We start from the raw sequence: 18,064 nt of genomic DNA, 5'->3' as shown, positions 1-18,064 counted from the left end.
CGTAATCAGATCATTATGATAGCATGAAAATTACTTCAGCTGTCACTGGCTGCCAGGGTGTGACACCTTGACCCAACGACATTCAGGAAAATGGAATGCCGGATGCGAATAAATCTCAAGTTTTCTATTGATGGACCTAACAAAATTTTTGCCACAACAATAATCCAGTGTCAAAAAAATTCTTCCTTCTGGCAAACAATACATGATTTCGGTGGCGAAAATTACCATGTCAGATTACAAACTTAATTCATCCAATTCAAAGCCAATGTGACACAGATACATTTTCTGCTAGGTTCATATTATACAACTGGAATTCCGTTTTGTCTATCACTTGTTTTTTCTATGTGCAACACTTAATTGCATGGCATAACCAATGCAGTTAAAGAATTTGTTCCAACGTTGAATCGTGATTTTAAATATTTTTCTTGCAGGGACTATCAGTCGTACGAGGATAGGTATGGCAAATTAGTTGCGCACGATGTTCAACCCAGCTGTTACGAAGCACTGGAAATTGTTAGCAGACTGAGGAAGTGCACCAAATATTAGATATGTTACAGAATTGAATGTTAGGCAAGTGTTAGTATGTTCAGAATAAGTTTTTTCTGCAGTATATTTACCCCGGCCAGCTACACCCTAGTTTTTAACTGTTGCGATTTGACTTACATATGCATATAAGTATAAGGTAGCACTCTAATTTTGAGGGTGACTTACTTAACATTTAGATGGGGCCTAATTGACTGGCGGAACACTTGACTCCTCGTGGCCTCAATTCCTAATTACAATTACCTTCGAGTGATGTCGACGTCACAAGCTTCCGCGGGGCTTTCACCACTAAAACGTATAGAAATAAAATTTTTATAACCAAATGCCTACTGAGACTGATTACCTCGTGCTAGTGCCAAGGCAAAAGTAAAATATTTTCATTGCGAGTAAATTAATTAAACTATTCTGTGAGTCCAATAAATTGGAACGATAAGCTTTGAAGCTCAAGAGCTCGATGCACTCGATGATCTTAGATTATTTAGCGAAAAACCTCCGAGTACAGAGTGCTCTATGTCCATTGACCTTAAGCCGATCGTACTGGAAAATATAAAAACACAAATCTCAGTGAGGGCTTTCTAAGAAACTTCCATTTGAAACTAGAATGAAGCTACGCTTGAATTACGATATTCTATCTCCATTCAATGATTCCAATGCCTTGGAATATTCACGATAAATGGTGCGTATGGTGGGACTGTATCCTACCATCTGTTAGATATTCGTAATTCCTTGAGTATATCATGCGTTTACCATCGAGCAGTTGATTGAGCTTCAAAGTCATTTGTCTCAGTTTTTCGGTAAGGTAGCAATATACCGCATACATAGGTATGGAAGATCCGGGAGATAGCCGATGATAAAAAGAGAGTGAAAAAAAAAAAAATAAAAAATCAAATAACCGTATCAGGAAATACAATACAATAAATCCCGAATAAAGCTTTGAGAGGTGAGTGTGAGGGATGGTCTTTTTTCAATTTTCTATGCATTGAGGTTCTTAAGGTAAGTCCTCAGCCAGGACAGGGCCAAAGATGAAACGATATTGACAATAAGTGCGCGCGAGTGCTCAGCGTGCAAATGAAAACAACGATTGTGTATACAATTGGGTTGAACGCTTTAAATAATTATTTCGTACATGGCTGTCAGATTTGTTGTGGAAATATCGATGCTGGAGCAGGTTGTTAGAGGAAGAAAAGAGAAATAAACTTTCAACAATAAGAGACGTGCTATCTGAAAGTGCGGTCACTTAACATGTGATACGCATGGATTAATATAGTACGAATTGGCACAATGCAAGGAATACTAACATTAAAAAGCTAAAAGGTACGTGATTACATCGAAAATTTGAAGAACAGAGAATACATACCACACGAGACTCCGAGGCGCGTGGGAAATAAATGCTCAAGTTGGTAAACAAGATTTTGATAAAATTATTGGTGATAAACTTATATAGTGATCAGTCGATGTGATTTTCGTAATTTTATTTTATTTATCAAGTCAAATGAAAGCTGTTCAACGATAGTTATACATAGTTACCCAAGCTGGGGGTGGATCTCGGAGTCATAAGGCATTTCATTCTGCCAACCAACATGCGCGTTGCTCTCTTTCTTAAATCTAAATCTTTGCGAACAAACTGTGTGGGGGACTGGCGATGAGTGAACGAATGTACGAATTACAAAATAAATCTATCAACAGTTCGTTGTATGCTTTAAGGCAGAGCCCTGTTACGCAACTCAGAGAGCACAACTGCTGCACTGAAGTTCACACCGAGAACATTAATACGTAAGAAGAATCTAGTAACAATAGAACGGGAATAGGAAGAAAGTGGTGAAAAAAAAAAAAAAATAAAAAAAAATAAGCCGACGTGATTGAAAACGAGATAACGCAACAGCGACGCAATAGAAATAAATAAATAAGTAGGGTGACGCATTGAGAGAATGAATAAGAGTATTAACTAGGAACACCAGTATGTCCGCCAATATGGCATAAATCGGTGTACGGAAGCGTGACCGAACGGGAGAGAAGAGAGCAATAACAAAATTTCCCGTTGCACCCACAGAAGTTCATTCCTGCAGATCATTCTAAGGAAGTTTGGAACGAATACGTTATGGTTTCTTTAGTGCATGTGCAAGGAAAGGTGCGGAAACTTTACCTACATACTGAATATCGTACATTTTCGCTGACAGCAATATTTCAAACTTATGAGACAAATTACGACGTATAAAATTAGGAGGATTAAGTGTATTTGTAATTTTTAATCTCCAGATGAAAACATTGACTACGTCACTCTCTTCATTTTCAAGGACCGTTCCTTGAGCCATTAATATTTAAAGCTGCGAATTCATTTTTGATATTACGCCACTCTGTAACGTTGCTCTGCGTCTACGCCTAATAAACAAACTGCACAGGTTCGGAAATATCGGCCATGATTAGGGCGGGGGATGTTGGGAGAAAGGTTTTTATATATAACAGAAGTTAGTGGTATTTCGAAAAATTAAAAATTCACTTGTTAACAATATAGCCAGATTTCTGGAGGATGGACAGGCGCCAGGGAGAGTGGGTGGGGGAGGGGGGGGGGGGGGGGGGGAGAGAGAAAGTGTAACACTTTGGCGTGACAAACGATCGAATTATGTGAACCCCTTAAAACGCTAAAACCCATCCCCATGAAAAATCAACTGTTCGTAGTTGGGTTAATAGTGTGTAGCGAAAGTGGATGTAAACTAGAAACATTACGTTTAACAATTATGTAGGTATCATAAAAGTGGTTCAAGTAATACGATGGTCGTGTGTTGCTGACACACGTGTGTTCCGAGACGTATTCCTGAATCGGCATAATACTCCTGTAACTACACAATAATCTCTCTATTTTCATAACACGCTCGCAAGATGAAATTTCGGCTCATTTAACACATTTTAATCAGACTGCGATGCTTAACATAATACTTGTTATTTTGGTATAACAAAGCGTTGTGTATACTGTGAGAAGTGCGAGTGTGTTTTCTGTGACCAAAAAAGCTAAACGCAATAACGAGCTCTGTTGGGTAGCGATCAATAATATAGTGCCAATAAACTCCGTCATTCTCTAACAGTATGTTAATTTTATACATCAGGTTTACGTATTAATAATTGTAAGCAGTAGTACGATGAATCATTAGGTGATCTGGTTATGATATTCATTACGTTTCCAAATAATATTCTATTGTTTGTCTGTGTAATCTGAAAATCTTTACAATGAAGCATATTTCCTCATCTAGGGTGTGAAAAATCTCTTTTCCCCAACGTCAAGCATCATTACGCGATTCTTCTCTATTTGATTGAAGCAGAATATTTTTAGATTACACAGTGTCTCCGAATTAAACATTTTTATAGCTCCATTAACGGCAATATAGTTATAACAGCAATAATAAAAATAATAATTATCGTAATAATCATAATAATGAACTGGTTCATCAGCAATACTGCTGCATAATAACAATTCGATACTCCGTTGTCATTAAAACTATGCACAGGTGATACGGTTACCACAGAAGGAAACTTGAATATATTCAGGTTCAACGGAATAAGCAATCGGGCTTACGATATCCCCTTCATATTCACAAGAGCTTTTAAACGTTCTGCGTAGCCATCTTACATGCATTAAACTGAAAACTTGAGATCCAAGCAATCCGCAAACACACCTTGATTCAAAGCTAATATAAGATATAATCACGGGAACGTTGATTTTCCAACACTTGGTGTTGGGTCATAATCTCTGCATTTTACGTTTCATCAACGGTAATTTAAAGTGAACACCGACAATGCTGAAATAAACAGCCATGCAAAAGTAGTAAAAAACATTTGCATCAATCATTTCATTCTTAAAAAATTTAGCTTCAATTCTTGTTGAGGATTGAACGTGTATAATTTAGTTACGTTTGCCCTAGCCTCACGACACATACTTGATGTTGCGCTAAGGTCAGTTATGCACATTAAGAAAAACTGGACGGTAAGACGGCCACGCAGCGCCTAGTTAATTCACTAGCAATTGTCCCACACATTAGGTTAATAGCGCCTTCCTCTCATAATACAGGGTATCTCAGAATAATGGCATCAAGCTTCGGTAGATTGTAGAGGTTTCCAAGACAAAAAATTTTCGATAAGCAAATCATGGTCGGTGCAATCTCTTTGATGGCCTGTAACGCCTGAACGGGATTGCACCGACCATGGTTTACTTATCGCAAAATTTCTTGTCTTGGAAACCTCTACAATCTACTGAAGCTTGATGCCATTATTCTAAAACACTCCGTACATCAAAATTTTGTGTAGATTAACTTTGATTTAAACGTTACGTTGCTGCTGGCAGAGATGTAACGGTTTCAAGCTCACTTACCGTATCCTTCGCCCTGAAGGAATAGTCGGAAAGCTTCGCTAACTTTGCCCGGCTGTTCTTCGAGCACCATTCCGCAATCGGAGATCTATTTTGAGAGGAAAAGAACATCGATGAATAATTGAAAAGAGTCAACTGGTATGAACGGGAAGAGTCCTCTTCCACTTGACAGACTGATTAATTATTGTGTATGTGCGCTAATAATGTACGGGATGTCCGACAAATTAATTTACAATAGAGGCATGGAGCAGCTCGGATAGCGAAACGGTGATTTCAGAGTAGCGTAAATTTCGTAAGCGTACCTTCATCCAGGAACTGTTGGTCGGATCTAGACGACCGTTTAACGTCACGGTATCTTCGACGTGCGGGCTCAACGAACCAGTGATGTTGATTACGGGCACTCCCAGAGTCAACCCCTCCTTCTTGCGGGTAGGATCCAACTCGCGGACGATGTTTAGGTCCGTGCGACGAACGTAGCTGTCGATGAAAAGGGCCAGATTCGTTGGGTTCACTCGTCGCTCAAAGTAGCTCTTGTAGACTTGGACCAAGTCGTGATTGCGCTCCTCGGTACCCTGCAGTGGCCGAGAAGACAAAAAATGCATATTTTCAATACGAAGAAAGCAAAATCGATCCATTCAAGCGCCCCATCGACGTGCGAGGTCTTCTCCGATGGGTTGGATTACCGCGTATACTAGAAATCGAGATAATTGATGGATGTGGGGCGGTGCCTGTCCGCATATGAGATTCGTTACAATGATGAGCGAATAAGTAGCGTAACAGAGATGCGGAAGTACATCGAGGATGTCAATGACTTGCCACATCGAGAATCTTACCCTTCCGAAGTGGTGCCACATGAGGTAATCCAGGACACCTTGCGTCATTCCCTGAGACCGGAGGTGTCGGACATTCAATTTTTGGTAACCCCACTCAATCCAACCGGCCTGCGTGGAGACGCAGTTGATGAGGCACAGTGCGTTAACTTTTTCTGGATGAACCAGGGCAAACCGCGAGAGTATATTGGCGCCAGCACCAACTCCGAAGCCGATCACAGACTTGAGTCCAAAATGACCGAGGACAAACTGCAGCTGTTCGGCGAGCTCGTCCATAGACGGATAAGTGTAGCTGCAATGAGTAATTGACAGCTAATTAGGTATCCCTAGAGGGTGTTAAGTACTTTGTTAGGCATAAATCATGTTTTTCAATTTTCTGGTATAGCGCTTGAGTCGTTTATAGTGCTATTTCAAGTAAGATCTTACTATTTACCCCTTGGATTCTTATTGGAATGCTTTAAGGAGATAGTTTTCCTTACCTAGCCAATATTTCAGTGCATGCCTCAGTACGTAAGAATATAATTAGTCACGTCAGAAAAATGTTTCTTTCAAGAGGTGATTAAAAAAAAAAAAAAACATCGGTCGCGACCTTTTGAATGCACTCTCTTTCCAGAAAAAAAAAACAGGAATGTATTTTCCTGAAAACAGTATGGGAAAATTCTGGAAAACAGCGTCGTGAAAATTCTGGCTTCTGGTAAGAATCTGAACGGGTACTTGAACCGTAGTAGTATATCATGAACAGAAAAATTGTATGCAATTGAAAGAACACGAGGATAATGGTCTAGTCGATTGGAGATGAAATGGCCATATTCTTTATAACATCCATGGATACAACCCCGGAAGACTGACAAGGTATGCGGGAGGTGTTAAAGTTAATCCGATATTACGACTTTTGTTAAGTATTAACGAATCTTCACACCAAGTTTATAATACAAATGCACAATTTTGTAGGGATGCAGACTGGAATCGAAAATCCCGTACTCGCAATCCATCACCCTAGATTAACTATTCTACTGACAGGTTAGTTATTTTCAGAACATGTTTCATATTTACAGAGTATGTTTCATAATGTGCATTTGGAACACGGATACAAAGTGAGTAATGAAAACAAGGCTGCTTACTTTTCCGGCAACGTAGGGGCACCTTCCTCTTGTCCTGGGGCATTTACGTGGTAAACACAAAAGTTCTCCAGAAGAATGCGCATGTCGATGTAATTGAAAAATGCTTGGAAACTCGAGATATCTGAAAATCAATTATTGCATTTTCATTTGGCTTTCGTATTAAACGGCGACAAATAAACTGTAGCTCCTGTAATACTCTGAGTTACCGTATGTCTAAAGAAACAGATGTACCGCGTCTGGTACAGTAATTGTAATCTTTTTTTTTTTTTTGTCTCATTCACCACTTGACACGAGTAACTCGCGGCGAGTAATAAAAATAATTTAGCCGGCTTTAGGACGATATCAGCAACTTACAGTTAAGGCCCAAGTCGTGATAGGTTAAAATTGCAGGTTTTCCCTGATTTCCGTGAATGGCAACCAACAGTGTCCCTTTGTCCGTTTCAACCCGCTCCTCCCGGATCCGCTTCTCGTCCCGGGTGGGATATCTCAATTCCGGGAACTGGAGCTGGATGTTTTTCAATTCAATGTCGTCCATACTGTCTGAAGGCATGGTGCTGTTTCATAAAAAATCACGCTATATTTATGCGGGTGTATAGAAAATGGACTAACATACTAGCTATACCGATGCAAACGCGTAACATCGAACAAGTTGAGGGATTCATCCGATGGTCGAATAAGTTGACGTGTATCATATGCGAAACGAACTATGAGTAGAATTGACTCTGGGGTTTTGCATTGTATAAATGATTTGGAAAACTTTGATACGCAGGAGTTGAACGATGAATTGCAAATGGCATAAAGACAAATGGTGCAAGGTGTTTGTACTCGATGACGGTATGCGTAAGCCAAAAAAATGAAATTCAGTATAATACACATGAGCAATATCTGTACAGCTTGACGTTTTTAAGTTTCGTATTGATCTAAATGCCACACCCGGGTGGAACGAGTACGACTCCTCGGGTAAAGGTTCCTCCTATGTATTCCTGTCGTGCCTTCGCCTGTGCTCGGGAGGTTCGCCTATCTTTGGGCTGCGTGCTTGCTCGTGCAACCACGTAGATCACGATTGTTGGATCGTATATGCATTATAGGTCATGTTCATAGCAGTGTTCATCACTAAAGTCGTACACGACGGCGTCGACAAGTGTATTCCCTCATAGAATCACAAACACGCCGTCACCTAGCGAATTGTGTAGATACGCACGTAGCGCTGGTAACTGACATGTCCTTATATCACACAGTAGTACTCGAGTCAGTGGTGTCAATCAAGTTCTCCACATTCATTGATTGGTGAAATTCATTAATTGAAAACAAACGCACCGCAGTGTTAGATATTATTGGATTAATTCGCTGGGTAAGCATCTCGCAGAGAGGCGAGACTAAGTTAAACCCTTTCGCTAATTTTTTTGCTGTTTGCGGTGGATATGCCACAGTTGTGCAACGTATATCAGCTCAAAAGAAGAGGTGAGAATGCGTAAGGTAAACTTGAGTGGAACGTATCGAGCCACCTTGTATAATGCCCAGAATTAAATAATTGAATTGGGTCAGTAGATGAAATGTGGAATTGACACGGCTGGAGTCATTCTTGAAAATTGACGTATTAACGTTCAGTAGAAATATGACCATTATTTTATATTCCCTCATGTTATTTTGAATATATCACGTGCTCTTGAACCGTGCAGAAAATAAACTGAAGCCAACCGTCAATTATTACGGCTATATCCAACAAAAACAGCCCACGTAACAGCAATCGCGCCACGGCACCGTCACCAGGGCTACTGTTTGCAATCGATGCGCGTTCTCAAGTAAAAAAAAAAAAAAGAAAAAGAAAAAATACACAGTAGTATTAGGTTTGAATCGTATAAGTCAACTGATCAAAATATGATTCCTTCGAATCATCTCCATAGGTGGATCGGGTATGATCATATGGCTAGTAGACAATGGTACGTGAGTTGAGTTTCTTCCATTTGAGATCAAGTAAGTCTGACGCTATTAAGTAATACTGTCTGCTGTCCTTGACTACACGTGTGAGCAAACTTGTGGACGATATAAAAGTGTACACAGCAGGAACAAAAATAATTGTCGAATAAGAATTACTGTATTTCATCAACATTCAACATACAAAATTTTCACTACCTGATCTGCTATTTCCAAATTTTTATTTTCATTTTTGGAATTTGCCAAAGGAACTCCACTAGGAGAAAATCCCCAACAATTGCAAAAGCATGGTTAAAGTTGATTCAAGTTGTATGATAATTCACATATTCCTACAACATTGAGGAAGAAACAATATGTAAATAAGTATGTCGCAGCTCAAGGCATGCTGGAGATTTCCAGTTTGTTTCAACGGCTGATCAATCATCTGTACAGAGTTTGTGGTTATCGCGAATAAGAGAAAGGGTAGAAGATGGGGGCTTTGCTGCAGGTGCGGGATAAATCGAATGTCTAACAAGCATGTGGACAGACGCGACCGTGGCGAGGCTAACACTCGATACTCAGAAACGTGATACTTGATCAGAAAATTTTTCTGGTCTGAGTGAGGTCAGCGTAAGAAACTGAGGAAAAATTTTCAGTCAAACACTGAACACCACGAAATTCTGATCTTCATAAAAATAATGACTGCCGCGGTAACAAGACCAATACAGCAATTACACACTTAATTATTGTTTGAATATACATAATTGGAATAATAAAAATAACATAAAGCGATGAATGTCGTTATATCGGGTATTTCATTATTCTAAATATCAACCAGCTACCATGCTTCAATGATTATCAAAGCGCGGTCTGAAATATCTATTAAACGCATTACAAATGTTACCTGAATACATGTTGGCATAGTTTTCCGAGCAGTAGCTTCACGAGTCCTCAAATCTGTTAAATTACGAAATTATAGGGTGTTGCTATAGTGCCTACTTTTCATAAGACTCAACACGACGCAACAAGCCATTGCTCTGGTTGTGGGTTAGGCCGTTTGACAATTACGTACGAGCTCGTTCTACATACTTCTGCCCAATATCCATAACTTACTCTAATTATACAGTTAATCTAGTATCCGGTGCTCCACTGCTCTGGCAACTAAAATGCTCATTAGCAATCCCCTCTCTCGAAACATCTGAAGTATTCTCTCTCTGCGATACCATTTGGGTGTGTTTGCATCGAAGACAACGTGATGGAGATTTTATGAATAGTACTGAAATTTGTCTTCAGTGTTTTTTATTTTTTTTCGATACTACAAAAGTACGATCCGACAATAATTTAGAAGTTTATGACACAAAGCGAAGTTGACAATGATGCGAGACAAGAACAAACCTGAAACGAGTATCTATGATGTTTCGGAGCTGATGGCTCACACCTACAATCTGCGAAGCTCATACCCCGGGATTTTCACTTCGAGCATTTCTCTCCTACTCATTCCTATGTTATTGAATAAAGATCCAACAGCACCTCCGGCTCATTGATGAACTGAAGTGGAATATACAATATCAAAGAATGATTATCAGTACGGCAACACACCGGTAAGCATCGCCTTGGAGGTTTAAAAGATAGTTTATTCCAGACGGAACGTATATAGCCATGTCTACCAGCAAAAGCTAAAGGTAATATAAGCTTTAGAGCTTACGCGCTCACATTTGGGAAGATAGGTTTTTTTCGATCGAGTGATTAGATTTAGGGGCTTGTATCGCAGAATGTGGCAAAATAAATTTTTATTTTTGGGGAGGCACCTGACTTACTTGGTCAATGCTATTGTAGAATTTAAATTAGCACTTCACCCTCATTTTACATTCGATATAGTCGAATGAAATGCTTTTTCTAGAGTGAAGTTGTCCCATGTCTTTCCGTTAAAAAGTTTCCGACAGGGTCAATGGTTCGAAGAACAGAAAAGGAGTATGAGCGTGCAGCTCACGCGTGTAGGACAAGGATGCACTACTACTATAGATACTAACTGGGTCAAAATGGCTAACCTTGGAAAATTTCGGTCAATTCAATTTTGGAGCAGCCAATGTAAGTAAGAATTTGTACCGAACTGGAACTTGTCAAGTCAATGACAGCCCGCTTCAATTGCCAATACTCCTCTTTTCCCCTTGAAGTTAGTTCTCTAGGCATATAAAGCACCTCTCTCTCACCTCGCGGTTGGAAACGGCTGTAATTATAGTCCGAGTACGAATTTTACCTTGATCAAGAAGGCATATGCAGCATTGGGGTTACAAGGAAAAGTATCGTCCTTCTATTTACTTTGAGATTTGGATTAACTTCATAATATTCCAGCACAGCTGATAAACCCAACCCGAAAAATGTACCTTTCGAAAAATTACTTAATATGTACACAGCGCGCAGTGTGATTGCGGTACTGCGTGAGAAGCTTTCTTCGCGAAGTACCTAGCCCTGCAGTGCACTGAAATTATCACAGAGAAACAATTAGGTGGTACGTAACGCCGCTTGTACAGCATCTCATTGTGGATGGTAAATCACTCTTTGAGGGAAAAGTGGCATTCCTTTAAATTGTCATCGAATTGTCCATCGTTGTATTTATCGCTGAACTCGACTAAATTTAGCAGGTTACACTGGACACCTAGATATTTACGACGGGTGCATGCGGGAAAAATTAGTAATCCAAATACAACTGTTACATAAAAAAAAAAAAAATGTATAACAATACAAGAACAGGGAGTAGAATCACACCTCTACGTTATGCCGGTGATATGGATCGTAAAGATAAATATAAGTTTCAGATCGAAACTTACCCCAGCAGAGCTGATTCTTCGGCACTTGCTGCGGCGGGCATCTTGTTTCTGTCCCTAAAACAAACATGGCGGCGAATAATCACACGACTGGCCCTATAGGCTTACGTACTCCGCCGATACGACAAGGCTTGTTAACTACTGTTAATCATTGGCAAGCTGACGTTAACTGCTTAGCAATGCTATAAGCAGTTGAGCGTCGTAGATTGCAACAGCTACTGGAGACTTTTTGGCGCAGCCCGGATTCATTGATTAAAATATTAGGTTCCATTGCATAGAGTCGCCTCGTGCTGGGTGACCTGTTCCACATTTCCAGATCGATTCCTACAGTTACGTGGAGCCCCGGTAAGTCACACTTGTATGGGAAATTTTGCAAGAGATGTCTGACGAAGCAGTAAAACCGAGAAGAAAAGGAATTTATCCATTCTAGGCTGCGCCAAAATCTTCAACAGTGACGTTATTCATCCAAAATCCTACTTGGGATGAATTTTCCAAGCTCCTTTATATTCGGATATTTTTGGTGACAGAGGATAAAATAAGAGTCTGTTACGAAAAAAGATGTGCAACATATTTACACGTGGTACACAGCAGCAAAGCGTCTCTGATGATAAGCACAAGAATCAGTGATTGGGTGTACAATATCCATCTACAAGTTTAGTCACATAGGTGGTGTAAGACTTACTTCACTTGCAATTCGGACTTCCACTCAGCCAACGTGCGTCTTAACGCGAGGTCTGATCAATACAGGATGGAGCCACTGGTCGCCAGTCTGCTAGTTTACCTTTGTACTTACGAGCCGAGAGTCGGAGTATTATTCCAACTACATCAACTTGATAGTCCCTATCGATTTGCTGACGATGAGACCGGTAGAGAACTTGGCAAAGTACGAGTCTCTACACGTGGTATCGTTTTTGGCCCACTGGCGATACGAGTGTAACCGGCCCGGTAGTATCAGTGATGCGGATGCCTGGAGCTGTGCCCCCTTCCCCTCAAGGTACCAGATCATGTGACGAGTGTTTCACCCCTAGAGGTACTCGTTAAAACGTACACTCATCCACCCACGTAAATTTATGCATGCAACAAAGTATACACGTTTGGAATACCTAGCGATCCTTCGAAGCACTCATCGGCGGCAGTCTCGATCGACCAGCTGAACGCCATACGTACATGTATTCCGATGGATATTCAAGAAACTTTATATGGTTTCACTGAGAAGTGGCAACAGTGCAATCGTCACCACCCTCGGCAGGGGTTTCTATGCGTGATTCGATACGCTGGGTTAGAAAAGCAACGAGCGACGGTCAACTCTGCGGAGGTTAATATCAGCATGAAATAACGAATTAAGCAGCAAACAAAAATCAGGTATACCCATTTGGCGCGTACCTCCAAAGTCTAAAGCCAAAATCCCATTGCCATTGTTTTCATTGTATATATATGATACATTATGTACATTTTCCCATCACTTCATTTAACGCCGATCGACTTACCTGGATACGATCGATACGCACTCCCTATGATCTTCTATCAGGGGATCCTTTTTCCGTATCTCGACCTTGGGTGAGGCAAAACTGAACGCCTTTTTGACACTCTCAAGAACACTCTGGCCAGTGCTCTGTGTTTGGTCCGCAACGGTTGTGCTTTTGTAGACGTCTTCGCCCAGGTCTCCTAACGACCTGTACGAAGCGCCTGTACCTGCCGGCATGGCAATCGGGCAGAGACTCTCCCTGATGACCGCTGCCGACGGGCCCAGAGGTAGGTATTGTCCGGTGATGGGAGGGTTGCCGAAGAGTTTCCCGAATAGGCCGCGTGCAGACTGCTGCGAAGGCGTGCCCAAAGCGAATATGCCAATTCGTACGTCAACAAGGCAAACAAACCAGACAAAACAATAATCAAAATCAAAACGGGACAAACAACAGAGTCCAGGCACAAGGCCGAAAGTACGCTGCCAATAACATTGGTTTGCTGTGTAGAATCCTCGTCGCCGCGACCGATCCCTTTCAACGATCAATTCATCATGATGCGACCGACCGAATCATGTTCCCCGAATCGCGGAAGACCCCTGATTGCTTAACCATGAGAGAGCAAGTCACTACTTCCTGCGAACAATACTGTTGAGAGTGTATCCGTTTACCAGTAAAAAGCACGCAAAGGATTACGTCTTTCAAGGTGGAGCTGCCCCATGATAATTCTTCGTCTCTTATATTGAAGAAATTCAACGCGCAAGTTCTGAGGTGCGACGAGGCAGAGAAAATACCGATTTCGGACGATCTTGGCCTATCCCGCGAAAATGCAGTTCACCCCGTCATACCGACAAACCCCAATTCTTGTGTACTGTGTGCATAAAAATGTAGACAAATGAACACAGGTAGGTAATTTAATTTTTTTGCAAGGCATCCTGGATGTGAATGTTTATATTTGACAATTCTCACGCAAGCCCTTGCATTTTGAAAATTGATCTTATAATAAGAGCACACGTGTGCACAGGGCTTAAGTTCAGACCTCGTTTCATCATAAGCCATGTATAAAAAAGTTTCAAGCTTCCAGAGCAAACAGCTCCATGTAATTCTCAAGTTCTGTAATATTTTCGATCAAAGTGATGAACCTCTTAAAGGTAACACCGACTTACTGAATTGAAAGGGATGGCGGGTGATTTAATAAAGCACAGGAATAAGCTGATAATACCTTCTCGTTGGCGGAGAATAATACATCAGAAGATTTCCACAATCCTTTGTTGTAACGTCACCGGGAAATCACTAGCAAATTTCGGTTCAGTCTATAAGGGGCCGTACTCACGAGGCATTGACTTGACGGTTCTGAAATTGTTCTGAACTTCCGTTACGATCTACACATTCTTTTTATCCATGGGATAAATTCAACTGCGGTTTCTACCCTGTTCTATCAATACAGGAATTAATTATGGTTTTGATTGAAATACAAATTATAAGAAATTGATGCAGTCAAACAATATCATACGTCATTGGCAGCAACTGTCAGCCTTTAGTCAACATGGGAAATGGGATGGGATGCACGAGTGGATAAAACATAGCATGCGATAAACTTAAGACATCGATATCCATGCGGTGGTTATGCATTCCGATAGGAAAATTGTGTGAGTGTAAGTTCTCTATATCATAACAGGCATTTGTTTCGAGCCTGCTCTGTTTCAGAACGTGAACAATCTAAAATTAATGCTACACAACTTCTGTTTTGGCTAAAGGATCATCGCGTTTTTTTTTTCTTCTAATAATCAGAAGTACTGGAATCAGACATCAATCGCCAGGATTATTATTTCAATGGAAGTGAGCTGATCGTGACTTCAAAATGCGCTGCCAAATGTACATGCATACAAGAGTATTCCTGCACTTTGTGACAGAGCTAGGATAAAGCTGTAATTCCACGTAATACACCTGCTTTACAAATAATACCAATCGTAAGTTTGTTATTTGACCGAAGCTCCCCCCCCCCCCCCCCCAGAAGAACGACAGGCAACGACATTTCCAACCCCTTTACGTATATGGTGAGAATCCAACTTGCATACCCAAAAATTATGCTCACAAACACACAGACACACACACGCCCGCGTACGCAATTGCAGCGAATCAATGTATTTTGATACCAAGTATACACACGAATAGGTATACACTTTAGCGTTTGATCATGAAACCTCGAGAGGATACGAAATTCTTAGTAAAGGGAACATGTTTCTCAAATTATACGATATCGACATACGCACGAAGATCGTAACGTATCGAGCGTGTAAAATCGTTTTCTTTAAATTTAAATCAGTAATAATACGTGTACTTAGTGTCATTTTGCCAATTAGCAGGCCAATATTTGTCATTTTCATTTCAATAAAATAAATCTACTATATCAAAAGTCTTGTACAAGTAAAGACGTGATGAGATGTCAATTAAAATTTGAGAGAATTTCGTACCGGCTCAACGTTTCGAGACAAAGGTGTGAAAAGGTTATTCAATATCACTTATAGAATCGTTATAGTATAAGCAACATGTAACAAAAAAATGAAGGACAAGAGCTGATCGTTGTCGTGTGTAGCGTGTAGCGCGTGCGTCCTTGTATGTGTGCTGAGATTGAAAAACAAAATTATTCCAGACTATCCGTCGGTTATTGATTTTCGAAAGTCATGTAACTTCGGTGGATCTGGTCGTATATCGTACATCTTACATTGGTTGGTTGTTGGATATGATATTCCAAATAGTAAACCACACAGCAATTACACAACCGTACAGCTAGTGTTCGCTAGTGCTTCATAGAATCAGCTAACGTCAATTGCGTGAATTGATGTATGTCAGGTTGTCAACCTATTAAGCCACAAAGAAGCGGTGAATCGATATTATTTCTATACTTTTTACTGCCAGGTAATTCGGAACAACCCCGCTGTTCAAGTATTGATTTTTCAGGGGAAGGTAATATTCAGGCTAGTTGAGCGACCCTCTATTCTCCACCCCCGCGCCCCGGTGGGCTGCCATTGCCGTGACGAGTTTAGTACAAGCTGATGCTTCTAGCCAAAGATGTGTTACAGACATTAATTTTTTCAGCCTTGGAGCCAGACACCGGATGTTGCCTCGTGCGATGCAGTAACAAATGGTCAATTTGGATCGTCACATATACGTATATATGCATGTACATAACAGCGGACGGTTAAAACGTATTCACATGGTTGAATATTTACTTACCTTGGCGATGGGTTACGAACTTTTACCGGGGATTGATGCACACCCGAAGAACCGAGAAATAACTGCAGCTTAACGAAGAGACCGCCGCTCCTGCTTAAAAACCTCGGAAAATCGGAGTGATTTTCGTGGTGGAACGTACGTGACGGACTGATTCTCGTGCGCCAGTACTGAACTGCCCGGGATTACCATTGGCCAGAAAATATTTCACTGGTCAATGGGGGCTGCGCGAATAGACGTCGGCGCATTCCGCCGACGAATAAGAAAGGCCGACGACGGTACAGGCGTCGGCATCTCGCGTAAGATTGTTCAAACGCCGGTAAGCGTGAACCGCAAAACGATGCCTGCGCGACGCATGGTACACCATGCGATTTGCCCATGACCGACAGCCGACAATCTTCACACTGACACGCGATTGGTGTGTGCTTTACTGACGATGAATGGAACGAAATGGTAGGAGCTCGTGCCGATTGTAGCTAAAGCGACGGTAAGTGTACCGTTTTTCTTTAACGTAGGTCACTGTGATACGTGTCTCAACTCCTTTTAGGCCAATCCAACAGCAAAAGAAGTTTCTGGAATCGTTTCAGTGTCGACTTGGGCTGCTTCTAACATCGGGGAATAGACCCGGCGCGCTTGAAACTACGCGGTCGTTTTCACCTGCAATTTGTTGGTTATCAAGGAGAAACATCGTTTTTTATTTCTATATGCGTAGGAGTTTGCGTTTTTTTCAACGATAGTTTCAAAACTATAGGTTACATGTGTGAAAGAACAGAGGAACGTATTCAAGGCAGAAATTACCAAACTTTCCGAAGAAATATCATTTTTCCATTAGGGTACCCCTGAAACCTAATTTTTTTTAGGAAAAAACCGTGTACTGCCACGGTCCACAAAAATGACAAATTATTTTTCTTTTTCCTCTTGAAAATTTTTTTATTCCAATAAAACTGAATTTGTTACAACGGAATTCGGGAAGGATGAACATCAAACGAATTTGACACATTATTAACCTTTTGTTCAAATTCACTAAATTTTCTGAAACCTTTGCCAACTTAATGTGAAAAAATCGGTGGTATCTACGACGGTAGGTTTCCGAATAATGAATCTTATGAATCAATAAATCGGTTGAAAAACAAGTACATAGAAATTCTTGTCGCAAAAAGTACTAAAAGTTATATCATCTATTATTACTACAGGATTAAACCTACGTTGACTTAAATGAAGTTTTCGAGTTCAAGATATACCGGACTTAAAAGAAGTCACTATAAGATATTGTCAAATTTATTCGTTAGTCTTCCTTTTCAAACCCCACTAACAAAATTCTGTTTCACTTGGTTTTACTGAAAGAGAAGAGGAAAAATAAAAAGGAATTTTCTTACTGTGAAACCTGGTAATACACGGTTTTGCCGTCAAAAAGTTGACTTTTCAGAGACGAAATCCACCCCATGCAAAAACTGACAGTTCATTTGGAAAATTTGAACATGATCACATCGATATATTCGTGATTTTTTAAAATCAATAATTGGTATTTGCATAAGTTATTTTCTCGACAAATGAAACAAAATGTGCAAATAGCCTACAAATCGTAAAATTTGCTCCTAGATTGATAGGATAAGAATGTTGGATCGTGTTGGATACATACATAAACAAAGCCTTGTAATGGTAGGGAAACCGCCTGCTCAGGATTTCAAATGATCAAGGTCACGAGCCAATGGTCGACTGAATTCATTCGATAATCAGGAATTATTATGCAACGTGTTTGACTTCAGAGGCATCTTGACTC

The 18,064-nt window shown here is 40.6% G+C and overlaps 1 protein-coding gene across 14 annotated transcripts in view; it reads right to left on the bottom strand.

The window, feature by feature from the left end:
* The window catches only part of LOC124176332 (protein NDRG3), a 71,500-nt gene extending 55,036 nt beyond the window's left edge, over positions 1-16,464 (bottom strand). For 2 of the 14 annotated variants that reach the window (XM_046557482.1, XM_046557478.1), the window contains exons 1-9: positions 16,288-16,464; positions 13,078-13,406; positions 11,594-11,647; positions 7,206-7,405; positions 6,852-6,972; positions 5,734-6,022; positions 5,203-5,472; positions 4,904-4,988; positions 787-831 (exon numbers count right to left, since the gene is read on the bottom strand). In XM_046557482.1, coding sequence (XP_046413438.1) covers positions 787-831; positions 4,904-4,988; positions 5,203-5,472; positions 5,734-6,022; positions 6,852-6,972; positions 7,206-7,405; positions 11,594-11,647; positions 13,078-13,292 — 1,279 coding nt within the window. In that variant the 5' untranslated portion in view covers positions 13,293-13,406; positions 16,288-16,464. Of the gene's footprint in view, positions 1-711; positions 832-4,903; positions 4,989-5,202; positions 5,473-5,733; positions 6,023-6,851; positions 6,973-7,205; positions 7,406-11,593; positions 11,648-12,272; positions 12,615-12,693; positions 12,898-13,077; positions 13,407-14,272; positions 14,404-16,287 lie in introns of those variants that run through there. The other 12 variants (XM_046557480.1, XM_046557487.1, XR_006869355.1 and 9 more) reach the window with 12 other exon arrangements.
* Positions 16,465-18,064: the final 1,600 nt, after the last annotated feature.

The sequence above is a fragment of the Neodiprion fabricii genome, chromosome 2 (genome assembly GCF_021155785.1).
Source record: "Neodiprion fabricii isolate iyNeoFabr1 chromosome 2, iyNeoFabr1.1, whole genome shotgun sequence".
Lineage (NCBI taxonomy): Eukaryota > Metazoa > Arthropoda > Insecta > Hymenoptera > Diprionidae > Neodiprion > Neodiprion fabricii.
The sequence above is the reverse complement of the archived record's forward strand: the minus strand, read 5'-3'. Positions and strand labels throughout refer to the sequence as shown.